Raw genomic sequence first — 15,656 nt, forward strand, 5'->3', positions numbered from 1 at the left:
GAATCAACATTTTCACCTGTGATCATGTTTGCGCGCACAAGTCTGCCACCAGTTCATTTTATTAATAAACAAGAGTAAATACTTTTTTCCGTCCAAGTCACAGAACAGTTAAAAAAATAGTTTTTGATAATGTCCGTTTTTTCTTTAGAAATAAGTTAAATTTGTGCCGCCTAAGAAAAGTTAGATTATTTTCGATTTTTGCCCTAATTGAATTAGGATATTGCGAGTATACTGTTGTTTTTATATGCATTTGTTTTAGTCGCTGACCGAAGATGTAGATAGACAAATGGAGCGAGAAAAGGCGCTCCAAAAAACCTATGGTGAATTGCAGAATGTAATTGGAGAATTGCAGGAGCAATATGGACATGGACATCCATTATAAGTTGTTCAAAATGTTGCCTATTTTCCTGTAAACAATAAGGTGTGTTTCTGAACTCGCCCCTGGAATTACTTGCGTTATAACCTCCAGCAAGCAATGCGTACATGTTTGTTTTAAATATCACCGAAAAAATGTGTAAACTTAGGTAAATAGGAATATGTATACAAATAAAAATAAATAAGTTAATAAATATAAATTGATCATATTTCCTCAGAATACGATAAATGCCACTTCATTAATTTGCAATAAAACAAGAATGATGCTTATGAGGCATTAAACGAAACATGCCCAGCAATATTTGTAATTACTATGATATGAAGAATATTTGATGTTGATAGCTATTGACTAAACTTTCTTGATACAAAGCAAATGCGATAATGAAATGTAAACGTTTTCATTTGTAGTATCGCGAATGATGAAAAGTAGAAAGTATGCATGAAAATTTGTTCTATCAACATCTATACTCAATAATAAGCTACACACCAAAAAGTCAACACACGATTTTTAAATTAATAGGTAGATAACAATAGATATTTGTAAAATTGACATTATGACTCTTGTTATGGAACACTTGATACAGTTCTTTCTGGAATAACCAGATTCTGGATCCACAACAACGCTGACTATGATAAATGACTATTAAACAATTTTGAAGGCACTAGAATGTATCACAACTAAGTGTATATAACTATAATATAAGGCATCGATATTTTCTGTTAAGTGATTAATAATTGTACTGACTCATGAAATATTTCAAAAATATAATTATTTTTTGACGATTTGTTATTTGTGGCCGAAATTGGCAACATAATATTCCAGTATTTAATTGAATCACTTAACAGACTGTACGGATCCCTACTTACAATATTCGTATAACTGACCCCATGATTTTCCAGCCTTTACTTTTACTGGGAAATATCCAAAAGCTGATACCGAATTTTCCATTCCCTTCTTTATAACTTTAACGGTTTTTTCAATATATTTTTCAGGCACTTCGTAAATAAGCTCATCATGCAAATGCAATACTAACCTTGGCTTGAATCGAGACTTTTTAAACACTTGCTCCATTTTATCATCTATGGTAATCATGGCGTTTTTGACTATATCAGCCGCTGATCCCTGAACCGTTGTGTTGACTGCCTGCCGTTCTGCTTGACCTGAAATAGTCAACCAATTAAATAAAGTAAAAATTAATTAAGAATTTATTTTTACTTTTATTGTCGTTTTCTTGTTAGTCTTAGTTGTTAGGTTCATGACCTACTATACAGAATACTTGGTAAGTCAATCAAGATCTTTGCTGATCGAGTTACATTTTTTTCCTCGAGAACGGCGTGTCATAGAAAGAGCGAAGAGTTCGCTTTTCTTCCAAATTGAGCATCGTTTTATTTTAACAAAAGTCAATGACGTGGCGTATTATTTGTTACGTTAAAATTGCATGTTTCCAGCTCTTATAATATAAACATTTTTTAAATTATATTTTGTCTTCTTCTTTGCGGAAGCCTTTAGGCCTGTTTTACCCATTCGTTTGTCCCTCCTGGGATGCCGACGACCAGCTGTCCTTCCACTTCTGAGAAGGCCATCCTGGTGGTCTGCCGGATGCTAATTTTGAATTTCTGGCGATTTTTGTCAGCCTGTGGTCCTACATTCTAGATATGTGCTCGTTCTAGAAGCGTCTCCTAGCGCGTGTCCATCTAACCACGTCCGCTGTCTTGCATTCTTCCCTAATTGCGTCACTTTCTTTTTGATCATTCTTAGTATTCTAATTTCGATAGTTCGTGCCATCCTTTTTGTCTCCCCTTTGTCAGCTCGTGTTTCTGCCGTGTGGCATTACGGGCCTGATACATGCTTTATACAGGGTGGTTTTTTAGTGCGATAGCGTCCATTATTTCCGATGGTGTTAAACTTTCGAAAAATAGTTTCATATAAAACTTGTTGACGCACAAATTGCGCACATTTTAAAAATATCTTATACGATACAGAGTGTCTCAGAAAAGCGAGGCAAGATCAAAGTGTATTTTTTTTTTAAATAGAACTACCCATTTTTTATTAGCTCGTGGAATTATTAGCTGTGCATCGTAAATTGTTTTTTTTTCTTACTTGCGACTTTATCAGATTTTCGCCATTTTACAAAAATTTTTCTTATTTGCAGTTTTTTGGTTTCCCATCTTCTATGTCTGGTCTTGCGCAGTTTATTCTGTTCAGTATGATGTTGAGCAGCAGTGGTCTGAGACTGTCTCCCTGTCGTATCACTGTGTTTTGCTCTATTTTGTCTGTTGTTAATTTTGTTCGTATTGTTATGGTGTTGTTTGTGTTGAAGTTTCTAACCGTTTCCGTGCTGCTTGGGAGTATTCCCCTGGGGCAGGAGCTCGTTCCTAACGTCCTCCAGTCTTATCCTGTCGAACGCTTTCGTCGAATCTATTAAGCACAGGTATGCTGGTTTGTTATACTCTATTGTCTTCTCTACAACCTTCCTGAAAACTAGCAGTGCGTCAATCGTCGAACGATTTTTCGGAAAATCTTGCTGCTCTTTGTTTATTGTGGTGTAACTGAGAATGCGTTGCTGCAGCATACGGGTGAATGAATTTCATGGTCGCGTCTTGTAGCGATATTCCTCGGTGATTCGCCGGATCTGAGGTTTTCCCCTTTTTGCATATTGGGATTGTGATGCTGTGTCTCCATCTCGCTGGTGTATTTTCGTCCTTCAATAGTTTGTTGAATAGTTCGGCCAGTTGTCTAGCCAGAGCTTTTCCTTCAGCAGTTCGTTGGAACGTTGTCCGGGCCTGGAGATTTACTGTTTTTCATGTACTTAATTTCGGATATCACTTACTCTACCGAGTATTGTTCTACATCCTCGATGCATATGGCTTCCCCTCGGTTCAACCTCTGCCGCTCTTTGGGCCTTCGTTGTTTCTGTTCGTCCCGGTTTGTATACAGGCCCTGAAAGTAGGTGGTCCATTCGGCTGCCCAGATGTTATTTAATTGTACTGTCTCATTCACTTCCCTCCTTGTTGTTCTGAGCATTTTACATATGAGTTTTTGGTTGTTTGAAATTCTCCCAATGTTCTCTCTTTACTTCCCTTATGCGGTTGTTTACTGTTTTCCTTGTTTCGAGATTTTTGGTGTGGTTTCTTGGACTCTTGTTGGTCGTGTATGTTAGGTGGGCCAGTATCTTCACCTCTGGTTTGAGCCATGATTTTTTATTTATGACTTTAGTCGTTGTGGTGACTGTTCTTTTGCCTAGTGCCTCCTCCGCTGCTTCTTTTATGTAGTTTAGTAGGATGTACCATGCGCGGTCTACTGTGTGTTGCTGGAGGATGGGTTCCCTGTCAATTTTTTGGGATATGCGCCGTTTGTACAGAGTGCTTTCTTCTTATTGGCTGGTGGTCTTACCGTGATAATTATTCCCATTACTATGTTATGGTCTGATCCCATGTTTGCCGATGTTAGTGATCTGCCATCCTGCATTTGCTCTGGTTTAATGGCTCTATTTATTGTGGACGTTACTCCTCTGTTGTCCTGGAACGTGACTTTGTGTTTAAAGTATGTGTTATTAATCCATAGTTCCTGGTAAGGGCAAAATTTCACAAGCTTCACACCCCGCTCGTTCAGTGTCTCCGCATTAAATCTATTCTTGACTGCAGTCCCTGAATTTTCGGTTGATCAGCATTCCAACTCCCGATGCTGCTCTTGGGTTTTTTGGTTTGCCTGAGTAAATCAGAAAGTAGTTCTCGTATTGAAACTAATGGTGTTTCGGGTTTTTAGGCCGTCGTTCGGTAGAATTTTCGTTCGACTGCGATGACGTGGCCTGTGTTATCGGAGCCTGTGCATTCTGTTGGCTGTTGCTATCCTCCGGTACACTGGATTCTCTCTCCTGTCCTGAGCTGTTGCTTTTTCTTGCTGTTTTTGCGTTGGTGAGTGCTGGAAACCATATCCTGTTTAGCGCCATTGTCTCTTCTTTTCTGTTGAAATTGTCGTCGTGTTTGTGGATTTCAATGGCTTCTCGTATTAGTCGGGGGCGATACCCTGTTGTTGTGGCCAGGGCCTGTGCCTCTCCGAAATAGATGTTGTGTATTCCATCGCTGAGGGGGGCGTGTTCCGCCACTGCCGACTTTCCCACATGTCCCAGTTTACAATTCCTTCGGTGTTTTTCTATTCTTGTCACAACCGATCTCTTAGTAGTTCCTATGTAGACGCTTCCACAGGAGCATGGAATGCGGTAAATTTCTGCAGTTGCGAGGGGGGTCTTCTGTCTTTAACTGACCCCAGACATTCTCGGATCTTTGTTGTGGGCTTGTAGATTGTTCTTATGTTGTGTTTCCTCAGGAGCCTCCCAATTATGTCCGTAACCCTGGAAACAAAGGGCAGGAAATCTTTCAGAGTGGATTCACTTTTTTCAGCACGGCCCACCCCCACAGGTTTTTTGATGTCCAACTCGGCACTTTCCGAGTGTTGTAGTTCTGTGGTTAGATGTTGTGGTCCACATATTTTTCTGGCTCTATCCGTAAGAGTCTTACTGATTCCCTGCTTTTGACTCGGATGGTGGTTAGATAGCTTGTGAAGATATATGTCCGTGTGGGTGGCTTTTCGATATACCCTGTGGTCCAAACGTTTCCCCTCCCTAGGCACCAAAACATCCAGGAAGGCCAGTTGGTGGTTTTGTTCAACTTCCATGCTGAATTGGATGTCTGGGTGCTGTTTGTGTAGATGGTCGAGGAAGATGTTCAGGTTTTTGCGTCCATGCTTCCATAGCACGAACGTGTCATCGACATATCGGTACGATCGTTGGTTTAAAGGGTCCGGTGCTCAACGCTGTTTCCTTGCTTCAAAGCTTCTCCATGAATAGATTCGCTAACACCGGACTGAGTGGGCTTTCCATGGCTAGTCCTTCCTTTTGATCGTAGTAATCTCCATTCCACAGGAAGTGGCTGCCCTTTAGACAAGCCTTGAACAGATTTGTTGTACTTTCTACAAATAGCTCCGCCACTAATTCTATGGATTCGCCCAAGGGTACCTTTGTGTATAGAGATACAACATCGAAGCTGATCAGCATGTCCGTAGGTTCCAGTCTGAGGTCTTGGATCTTCTTAATGAAATGTTCGGAATCCTTGATGTATGTTTCTGTGGACCCCAAGTGTGGCTGCAGAAGTAAGGATAGATATTTTGCTATATCGTAAGTGGGTGACCCCGGGGCACTGACGATTGGCCTTAGTGGTATTCCTTCCTTGTGAATCTTCGGTAATCCATACAAACGTGAGGGGAGGGCTTCTGACCTAATAATCCTCTTCATGGTGTTCTCGTCTATTGAGGATATTTTGATCAGGCGGTTGATGTTTCTGAGCTTGGGCCGAGTCGGGTCTTTTTTGAGCTTTGTGTGACTGGGTCCAATAAGTTTTGGCTTTTCTGCTCGTACTCCTCTCTGTTCATGGCGACTGTAGCGTTTCCTTTGTCAGCTGGCAGGACTACAATGCTTGTATTCCTTCGTATTTCGTTGAGCGCATGTTGTTCTTCTCTGCTTAGGTTGCTTGGTGGTGGTTTCGCTTTCCGTAGGATGTGGGTGGTTTCGAGACGTATTTCATTTGCCGCTTGTTCTGGGAGCCCTTGCAATGCTGTTTCGGTGTTCGAGATAATTTCCTGTATTGATATCGTTCCACCAATAGCAAAATTTCCTCCCTTGGCTCAGACAGATTGCTCCGCAGGCGTTAGTGAGTGACTGGTCAGGTTCACTACAGTTCGTGCTGGGTCCAGGCCTGATGTGGTTTGGGTCGTTCCGCTAGATTTATTTGGCTTCCAATTTTTCAAATTTCTTCTTTTGTCCCTTCGTGGCTCTGTCCAATTCTCCTTGCATGCTGTTGTGGGAGATAGCGTCGATATTATTCCAGTCTTCTCGGAATATTCCAATAACTTCTCGGTCCTGTTGTATATCCTGTGTGCTTGCGTGGTCCTAAGGGTTCTTCTGCACTTCAGGAAGCCGGGGATGATGTTGGAATCCCTGCATCGGCTCAGGAAAGCGAGTGGGGATAGGAGTCCTGCTTTTCGTTTGCGCATCTTATGTAACCGATGGTATGAATTAGATATTTCCTCCCCGTAGAGGCATTTTATCAAAGGAGATAGACTTTCGAGGCCATTCCTTGCAAGTCATCGTATTGTTCTGTTCCTTTTCCTCTCTTATATTTCAGATATGGCACATAAGTCTATTTTATGGGGCTGCAGTCCAGTATGACTTCCTGGTTTTTTCCTGAGCCTAAGGGTTTTTGGGCTATGGTATATTTAAAGAAAATAGCCAAAACTACTTACACTATAACATTTATCAAATACCATAACCCAAAAACTCTTATGCCGGTATGCATAGTCGATCTCTTACGATGCGCCGTACTCCCGCCGTTTGTTGGAGGCAATTCGGTTGCACAATCGATCGCTTGCAGCATCTGACGGACGCGCATTTTAAAGTTGTTGGGTGATGTGGTGGGAATTTGTCTGAGACTGGTGTCATCTCTCATATTGTGAGCAAAAATTCTCTACTTCTCGTGTTTTTAGTGCTACTTTTGTTTTCAATTATAACAATTATTGGGTATGCAATTAAGGTATACATTGACTTACCAAACATCTGTATATAATTTAGATTTAACTTACTGCTTATAGAGGAATCGGGGGATGCTATATTTGGCAGCAGTCGTCTTCGCCCTGTGATTGTCTCCACATAACCATTTTCTTTGCAAAAATCAACGGTTTTTTTAATAAAATCTTTAATACCCGAGTAAGTATTTCGAAAGCTCTCCATGAAACTAAAGGCATCTTCAATGGATACCTCCAGTTGGTCAGCGAGAGTTTTTGCTCCCATGCCATAGATTATTCCGTAGCAAAGTTGTTTGGCATTTTGTCTCATGTTTTCATCCACCTAGAATAACACCTATTTTAAGTATATAACAAACTACATTGGCAATGGCGTAACGTACAGTGGTGTAATTATTTAAAAATTGACTAGATTTTGCATCCCGGCAGTAAAATTTCCATTTGTAAATTTGAAATAAAAATGTATTTCAAACATGTGAATAACTTCTTCTTAATATTCCGTCTTAATATACGTCTTAATATTCCATATTACTAAATAATCTAAAGTTGAAAGAAAAATTGAAATGTTTTAAATGTTATAATATTTGCAAAATGTTTTAACTATGCATATTATTTAAATTTTAATTTGCAAAAAGGGTGTGCGGGTGGTAAGAGTTGCAACGCCAGTGATGATCAACTTTTCACAAAAGTAGTTTTGACATTTTGATCATCTGATAATATTGAATACACTTTACCATTTCTTCATTGGTGTTATTCCATTTGGCTGCTATTGACTTAAATATATCACCAGGTTTTCTCATTATGTCTGATAGCACCTTATCCCTTGACAAGTATGTTAATATACGCAATTCTAATTGACAATAATCAGCCGATACCAACACATAGTCGGTCGGGGCGTTAAATGCGCTTCTGCAGCTAATCACGACATTATTTTTGGACAAAGGGTTAACAATAGTGAAATCCTTGGTCACCATTTGAATATTAGGCTCGTGCATCGTAATTCTTCCAGTGGCAGTATGGCTGACATAAGATCCATATAATCGATTTTCCTCGGATGCTCTGATGAGGGGATAAATCATGTTTGTCAATGTGAAATTGATTTTACGCCACAAAAGAACGAGTTTTGAAATCGGGTGCTCATTTTGCTCGAGTACTTGCTTCCTGGTGCTAACTTTTTTGCCTCTATATGTACCTACGATAACATATGCATTAAAACGTTGATTGAGCTAAATGACCTGAATACACATACAAATCGCTTCATTTTAATTACAATATTAGGATACATACAATGTAATATGACATAAAATAGGTGTTCTATTCTATAGGTGCAGAGTAAACAATTACTCTGCACAAACAGCGAAAAAGCGGATTGAGGCAGACAGCCGTCACACCTCTGACCACGCCTCTGGTTTAACGCAGGAAAATTAAGTAGTGAACCGAACTGCAACGGCATTGTTCTACCCACACCAATAATGCTGCTAAAGGATCTCGTTTGTCCTTGGCTGACCGAAAGATCTGTTTAATCGTTTTTGTCGGTTTAATGGTTCTGATGTGCCTTTCTAACATTCTTCCAATCCTGTCGATCGCCTGGTGTATGTATGGAAGACAAGCGAAACCCCGATTCTCAATGGATTCGTTCTGTGATCAATCATTATCTTGATAACAGAACATTTCCGACAAAAGTTAAAGAGTTTTACTAATAAAGCACAGATAGTTTTTTTGAGACAAACCTTACAAGCAAGCAGAAATTCTATACGAAAACGAAGGCAGATACGAAAAAATTGCAAGAAAAAAAGACATTTTAAAAATTCTTAAATTAAACAACAAATGCAAAAATGATTTCGATCGAAGTCAGTAGCATACCACAAAAAAGTTCGGGGTGGAAAGGGGGGTATTCCTCTATAAAAAATATCCTGTACATTTTCGAAACCAGTTGGCATACCTACGAGTAAAAGGTCTAAACAGTGGTCGACGTTGAAAGTTTGAGCAATATAAGGAGTTAAAGAGAAAATACCAATATTTCTTAAAAACTTTAACACCCTGTATCTCGTTAACCATGGGTCTGAGGGAAAAAACTTAAATGGAAATTCGACTTGTTTTGAGGTCCCCTACACGCCCCTGCCCTGTGTCAATAAGGTTGTGAATCACGCTGTACATGAGTATAATACTGAAGAAAGTAAAATTATCTTCTAACCCAGATAGCATTTGATATTCTATGAATATCCCAGAATGTTCAGAAAATATACAGAACATTGCGGGAATATCCTGGGAATATACATGGTTGAACATTCCTAACATGAATGTTCGTGGAATATGCATGCATGAATATTCATCAAAGTTCATTAAAAGTATATCCTAGGTATGTACATATATGTACATATTGGGTATATGTGCAGATGAACATGCCAGGTGAATATACCTAGTATGTTCAAAACAAATATTCCGGTAATATACATGAATATAGGTATATTCCAAATTGGTTGAATATAAATTTTGCGTGCCCCCAGCAGAAAAGTAAGGGCAACTAAAGGTAAATCTTCTTACTACTAAAACCTGAGACCCTTATGAAATACTGAAAATGTGGTGTTTTAATTAACAAATTAACAAAATTTGTCGAAAATAAATCTTGGGTGTCCGCAGCAGAAAAGTAAGGGCACGTACAATTAAATAATTTTTTACTTCTAACTTGAGTAAGGTTATTTAATTCTTTTCCTTATTGAGAAAGAAATAAATTAGTATATTACAGCTTACTTCTTGTCTTAGATACATAAAATACCATTTTATTTATGTTTAGACTTAAATTCAAAAAGAGTACGTGCTCTCAAATTATTTGCATTGTTTCTTCTTATCCTAGTTATTTATTTGGAAAACAATTATGGTTCTGAAAAGAACCGACTTGCGTTTGATTAAGTATGTTCCTACTTAATACTGTTTTGGGTTTAGGTGCTTTTGGTTTTTTTCGTTGAGACTGGTCTATTTGATTTCTTGGGTTGTTCCGTGATTACAACTTTCGACAAGAGACCATTTTGTCTGCTGTTTTAGATTTTTCCACTCGATTGAATTTTTACAGAAATATTTTCAGCTGCGTTCAGGTTCCCGAGTGAAGAGTCTTACCACTGAAATTGTGGATTGGATGGCCAGGGGCAGTCTGGATAAGACTGGTATTTGAGAGCACGTAGAAACGTGGAAAAGGTTGTAATGCACTCTGTGGCAGAACATGGCGTAACCTGTTTCGGATAGAGTTTATATGAACTTTTCTTTTTAAATGCGTCAACGTTATAATTTTATTGGGCAATATTAATAAAACTTCTATATTACTCAAATAAATTTATCCGGAACTAACAGTTCCCACCCTATGAAATTCAAACAATTAAAATGCATAGTGCAAATTCAAATTACCCGCTTAGTGTGTACACGGATTACGTCCGGCTATAACGTGACATTTGATAGTGACAATGAGAGCGGACCAATGAAGTTGTTGATGTTACTAGAATACTATCTTTCTAAGTAAGACAAAATTTAGATTTTGTCAATATCGGTTTATCAGTGATGATAAACCGATATTGACATGATGATGATCCGGGGTGTGACAATTCAGCACTTTTCCATGATTGACATTGGAGACAGAAGACAACTGCTGCTTGTCTTTATCAGAGACAAGTCTTGTCTCTGTCTTTATCTATGTTTATCTCTGGTTACGAACATCACGTGTTTTGCGAAAACTTGAGAATATTAAAAATCCATATTAACCGATGTGATAAAATAAATATGAGTCAAAATATAAAAACCGTGCTTGTGCCTCAGTGTTATGATGTGTCTTCAAGACGGTAATTACGGTATAATTATGGCTTAAAACCCCGCAAACATGTAAAGGTATGTTGGTGTTTAAATTAAATACATTTGATTATTTTATTATTTCTTGTTCTAAACATACATGTGATACCGCTGTTCTGGACTTGAAGCATTGAAGACGCTAGAGATCACGTGAGCAAACCACACACGAAAAATGTTCGCATAAGATACGGCAAAAATGTAAAGGTATGTTGGTGTTTAAATTAAATACATTTGATTATTTCATTATTTCGTGTTCTATACTACAGGTAATGTCGCTGTTATGGACTTGAAGCATTGAAGATGCTAGGGATCACCAGATCTCCAGATCCAGTGAGAAAGAAACAAGTAAGATTGTCTGAACCTAATTATTCTTCTATTAATGTAAAACTATTATCTGTATTTTTTTATTTTTACCAGTTTGATTTTGGTTGATTTCTATTTTGCGATAAGCATGTTTTCTTGGATCGAAGGAAAGCAACAAAAGTAAAATGAAAGTAATGTATCAATGAAAATTGATATACCTAACTGTATTTCTACACAATAGAATAATATGTGGATGAACGAAAATACTTTTCAATCAATGTAAAACTATTAACTGTATTTTGTTGTTGTGACCAATATTAAAATTTGTAATTGCTTATAGAATTTTTGTTAAGAGCACATTGCGAAACACTTTAATTGGAATTAAATTTGTTAATGATGGATCGAGAACAAAATGAAAGGGCAAAAGCCACAGAGAGGGAACATGTAAGGAATATAAAATAATAGATGCTGTTTTTTAGATAAAGGTTTGTGTTTTATCTCACAGTCACACATTATTGCGACAACGGCAAAAATGCTGAAAATGTTAATTTAGATTTTTAGTCCGTAGTTATAAGTTATATTTTGATTTATTTATTATCCATTCAATTAGTTTTAGATTACTTGTAAGTAACTCTTGTTGTTGAAAAATTACATCAGTAAATACTTAAATATGTGAATAAACTAATAAGATGAAATAAAGGATCGTTTTTCTTATTGTTATCGATCGTTACATATATGTATGTATATTCCCTGAACATACCATTTACATTCACTGAACATACACATGTACATTCACTGAACATACCATGTAGATTCACAGGAAATACACATGTATATTCACTGAACATACCAGGTACATTCCCAAAACGTACACATGTACATTCACTGAACATACCATGTACATTCCCAGAACATACCATGAACATTCAGTGTATTAACTATGACAGATTCCTGTGACATCCATGGAATGTTCATAATGGAACTCATGTATATCCCAGGAATATGCATGTACATCACATGAATGTTCCAGGTATATTCTGGGAATATCATTTTGCTATGTGGGAATAATGTAGCAATTATTTTAAAATATCTCTTCAGATAAGGTCAGAGAAAAATAAAAACCAATTCACCAAATTTCGACTGTTTTTGAATGAATGTTTATATTACATTTACTAAATAACTATTTTAGAAGTTATAGACTTACCAATAAGTTTATAATAAAAATTATTTTAAAAGTCAACGACTTACCAATTACTCTGGATACATCCGCAGATGAAGTGAAACTGAACCTTCTTCCTGCTAACGAATACGACATTTTTTCTATAGAGGTTTGCTCACCCTTCAATAAAAGCGATAAATTTTGCAGATATTTTTTACTAACACTCATGCCGCATGTCTCCATCCTAGCTAAACACAGTATCGTTCGCATTTCCAAATCTAAAAAAGCCACGAAAAACAAAGTAGTAAATTGTGAAATATTAAAATTTCAAAAACTTTTGAATACAAAAATAGGGAAAATTACAATTAAATTGATTCATTTTAGCAAACACAATTATAAAATGAAATTCAACATTTTTCTGAGTTAGTTACTCCATACGTTAGCATTTTTTATATTGTTTCGCTTATGAATGTAATTTGCTAATAACTGTACTATATTTAGAAATGTTTTTCGGGATTTGAAGCCGTGGTCCATGGGAATTTACTCCTGACGTTTCGTCCACAACTGCGGTAGACAATATCAACGGCGATGAGGCATTGGGCGAAGTGATCTCCCGTGCTTTCCGACTAAGACGGGTTCAACTACTGGATCCCCTGTCGTCTTTATGCAGTCCGGCCGTGTGAGCTCATGCGTCCAACAGACACAACAATCCAACAGACTTTGAGATCGGCCAAGGACAAACGGGATCCTTTATCAGCACCAGGAGTCTACAGAGTTCCATGCAGTTGTGGCAGAGAATATATCGGCACCACAAAACGTAGTGTAAACCCTAGGATCACTGGGCATAAGAGGTTATTAGGACAAATAAAAAAATGAGCACGCACCTCTAGACTGCCACCAAATAGGCCATTGAGATCTTTAAACATGACAACAGATTTAATAGGAAAGAAGAGGTAACGGCCTAAGGGATTAAGATCCAGATTGGAAACGCATTTTGCGGCAAACAGCGCGTGCGGCAAAACATTTGAAGCCCCGCCCACTCCCCACGCATAAGCTCACACGGCCGGGCTGCATAAATGCGACAGGGGATCCAGTAGTTGAACCAGTCTTAGTCGGAAAGCACGGGAGATCACTTCGCCCACTGCCTCATCGCCCTTGATAATGTCCACCGCAGTTGTGGACGAAACGTCAGGAAGAAATTCCCATGGATCACGGCTTCACAGCCCGAAAAACATTTCTAAATGTGTTTTAACCGGCCGCGAAAGCCTTCACAACTGTACCATAATTTGTCGGAAACCCTATCACATTGATGGTTCTCAATTTTGGAATGTTTGCATCCAGCTTCCTTGTTATAGCATCTACCAAATACCATGTACCAAGAACCTTAATTGAAGCCCTCCGTTTCGCTTCCTCTGCAGATTTTTCATTCGCATTGTAATCACCGATTGTGCCATTTTTTTGGTAAAAACGTTCAATATCAAGAACATTTTCACAATACAAATTTAGCTAAAACACCAATAATAATTATTTCAATCCCCAAACAGTTAGAATAAGTGCTTCAATTGCTTTGGTTAACATATTTAACACAACTAACTTCTAATAGATCTAACTAGAATTGCTTCCTGGCGTTTCATTCGCATATGCGGTGAACTTCTTTAAGTTCTTCCGCAACTATTTGCGATGTCTAGTTCTTAAACTGGTGCGCCTGCGTCTGTATTTATACTTATATTAATATTATCCTTATTGTCGAGCGACTGGGGTCTATCTGGCTAATTTATAAAGGTTAACGATTTTTCTATTTTTTTTGCGTTGTCACATTGTTTTATAATAGAAAATTATTTTTTGTTATAACAATAAATAAAATTCAGAAAGAAAATATTCTTAGTGCGTTTCTTCCGTTAGTGCGTTAAACAAGAACTGAATGCAAGTATTTCGGTGCGCTTTGAAGTCGAGCTTTTGTTGCCTCATTCTACCCCACCACCGTTCCACAAGCTCAGGACAGTATAAATGCAGCGGTAGCAACAGATCCACACCCGGAAGATAACTTCTGCCGACACCTCATAGCCTTAATAATGTGAGTGGAACCTCAAGAATTACCGATGCTTATAACTGTGCTTATAAGCCCAATAAACTTTTCAGTCAATAACTGTAGGGGACACCGGGGCGAAATCAGGTCCTTAAAGTTAATATATTTTTTGGGAGACTAAAATCATGGTACACGCTCCAAAAATGCAGAACTAATTAATAAACTGTTGTTAACGCAATACAAGCAAAAAGTAAACACAAAAGTATCATTGTTTTTTTTTGGCTTCATTATGTTTAAAAGTGTCCTTCACTTTTCTAATTCTTAGCGTGTTAAACCGTAATTCTAGTGGGAAATCCGACCACGCCAAGAACAACGAGATCGAGGAATCTAAGGTCCCCCAAATGGAAAGAAATGAAGCGATAGAACACGGAACCCCGGGCCCATCACCCCCGCGTTCAACTACTTCGAGCGAATGTTACGGCTTTGAGAATACAGCCCGACACAACAATATCTACATACCGTTGTGCAGGGCGCTGCGGTAGGTCGCAACATAAACCCCCAACAAGCTCCACCTTAAATTTTGGCACCAATGAGAGCAGACTCCGCGGGTATTTAAGACCCTGCACCGGAAACATCGGGATCAGACCGGTCAACCAAACAGACCAAATACCTCCCTAGTTAAAAGCCAATCAGGGAGAAAAACCGGATACGACACAGAACCATATGAACACAAGATCCATACCTAAAAAGGCAAGTCAACCGCCTCCAGGAAGACATCAAGGAAGTTCGATCGCAGCACTGGGATGCTCGCATGGACGAAATAGAGGCTGACGACTCAAACATAGAGCTATGGAAACTGGCCAGGAACCTCATCAAAGGACCAAGGCAACCAATACCACCGATCCAAGAAAACGGAATCTCCACTGTACACCCCAAAGAGAAACTGGAGCTCTTTGCCAACCATCTAGAGCTCCAATGCAGAGTTAACCTGGTTGATCACCCACAGCAAGAAGAGGAAGTGGAAAACACAGTAGCCGCCCACTTCCAAAACTGGCTGCCCACTCCAGTCAGAAAAGTCACCAGAGAGATCATCCAGGACTTCATCAAGGGGGCAAAGAGGAAAAAGGCCCCTGAACATGATGGAATATCAAATGAGGTCCTCAAGAAACTTCCAGAAGCAACAATTGAGAACCTCACCACAGTGGCAAATGCAATCTTGGAACTTCAGTACATCCCAACCACCTGGAAGAAGGCAATAGTGGTATTGGTTCCCAAAAAGGGAGCAAACAGGAAGCTGCTTAAGTCCTACAGGCCCATCAGCCTATTACCAATGATGGCCAAAGTAACGGAGAGGTGTATCCTGAACCACATCCAGGATACAATAG

At 38.6% G+C, this 15,656-nt stretch overlaps 2 protein-coding genes and 1 long non-coding RNA gene across 3 annotated transcripts in view; 2 read left to right on the forward strand and 1 right to left on the reverse strand.

Moving 5' to 3' along the window:
* The window catches only part of LOC109541871 (cell division cycle 5-like protein), a 29,803-nt gene extending 29,234 nt beyond the window's left edge, over positions 1-569 (forward strand). Inside the window, exon 13 of the mRNA XM_019910861.2 lies at positions 260-569. Within this exon, the coding sequence (XP_019766420.1) occupies positions 260-382 (123 nt within the window). The 3' untranslated portion in view covers positions 383-569. The remainder of the gene's footprint in view (positions 1-259) is intronic.
* LOC109541870 (DNA polymerase theta) lies at positions 562-15,042 on the reverse strand. Its single transcript, XM_048669173.1, has 5 exons — positions 13,526-15,042; positions 12,335-12,523; positions 7,684-8,141; positions 7,010-7,274; positions 562-1,536 (listed from the first exon to the last, which is right to left on the reverse strand). The coding sequence occupies exons 2-5, from the start codon at positions 12,513-12,515 to the stop codon at positions 1,235-1,237; spliced, it is 1,206 nt and encodes a 401-aa protein (XP_048525130.1). The 5' UTR covers positions 12,516-12,523; positions 13,526-15,042; the 3' UTR covers positions 562-1,234.
* LOC125505420 lies at positions 10,886-11,776 on the forward strand. Its single transcript, XR_007282156.1, has 2 exons — positions 10,886-10,987; positions 11,050-11,776. It is a non-coding gene; the product is annotated as an uncharacterized LOC125505420 (long non-coding RNA).
* Positions 15,043-15,656: the final 614 nt, after the last annotated feature.

The sequence above is a fragment of the Dendroctonus ponderosae genome, unplaced genomic scaffold, assembly GCF_020466585.1.
Source record: "Dendroctonus ponderosae isolate FM_Combo_2020 unplaced genomic scaffold, Dpon_F_20191213v2 Dpon_F_20191213_1, whole genome shotgun sequence".
NCBI lineage: Eukaryota > Metazoa > Arthropoda > Insecta > Coleoptera > Curculionidae > Dendroctonus > Dendroctonus ponderosae.

Coding starts and splice junctions, on each gene's coding strand:
- LOC109541870 (XM_048669173.1), bottom strand. CDS start 12,515: ATGCGAACGATACTGTGTTTAGCTAGGATGGAGACATGCGGCATGAGT. Junction 8,142..12,334: donor GGATGTATCCAGAGTAATTG/GTAAGTCGTTGA, acceptor ATGTTATCGTAG/GTACATATAGAGGCAAAAAA. Junction 7,275..7,683: donor ATAACACCAATGAAGAAATG/GTAAAGTGTATT, acceptor GTGTTATTCTAG/GTGGATGAAAACATGAGACA.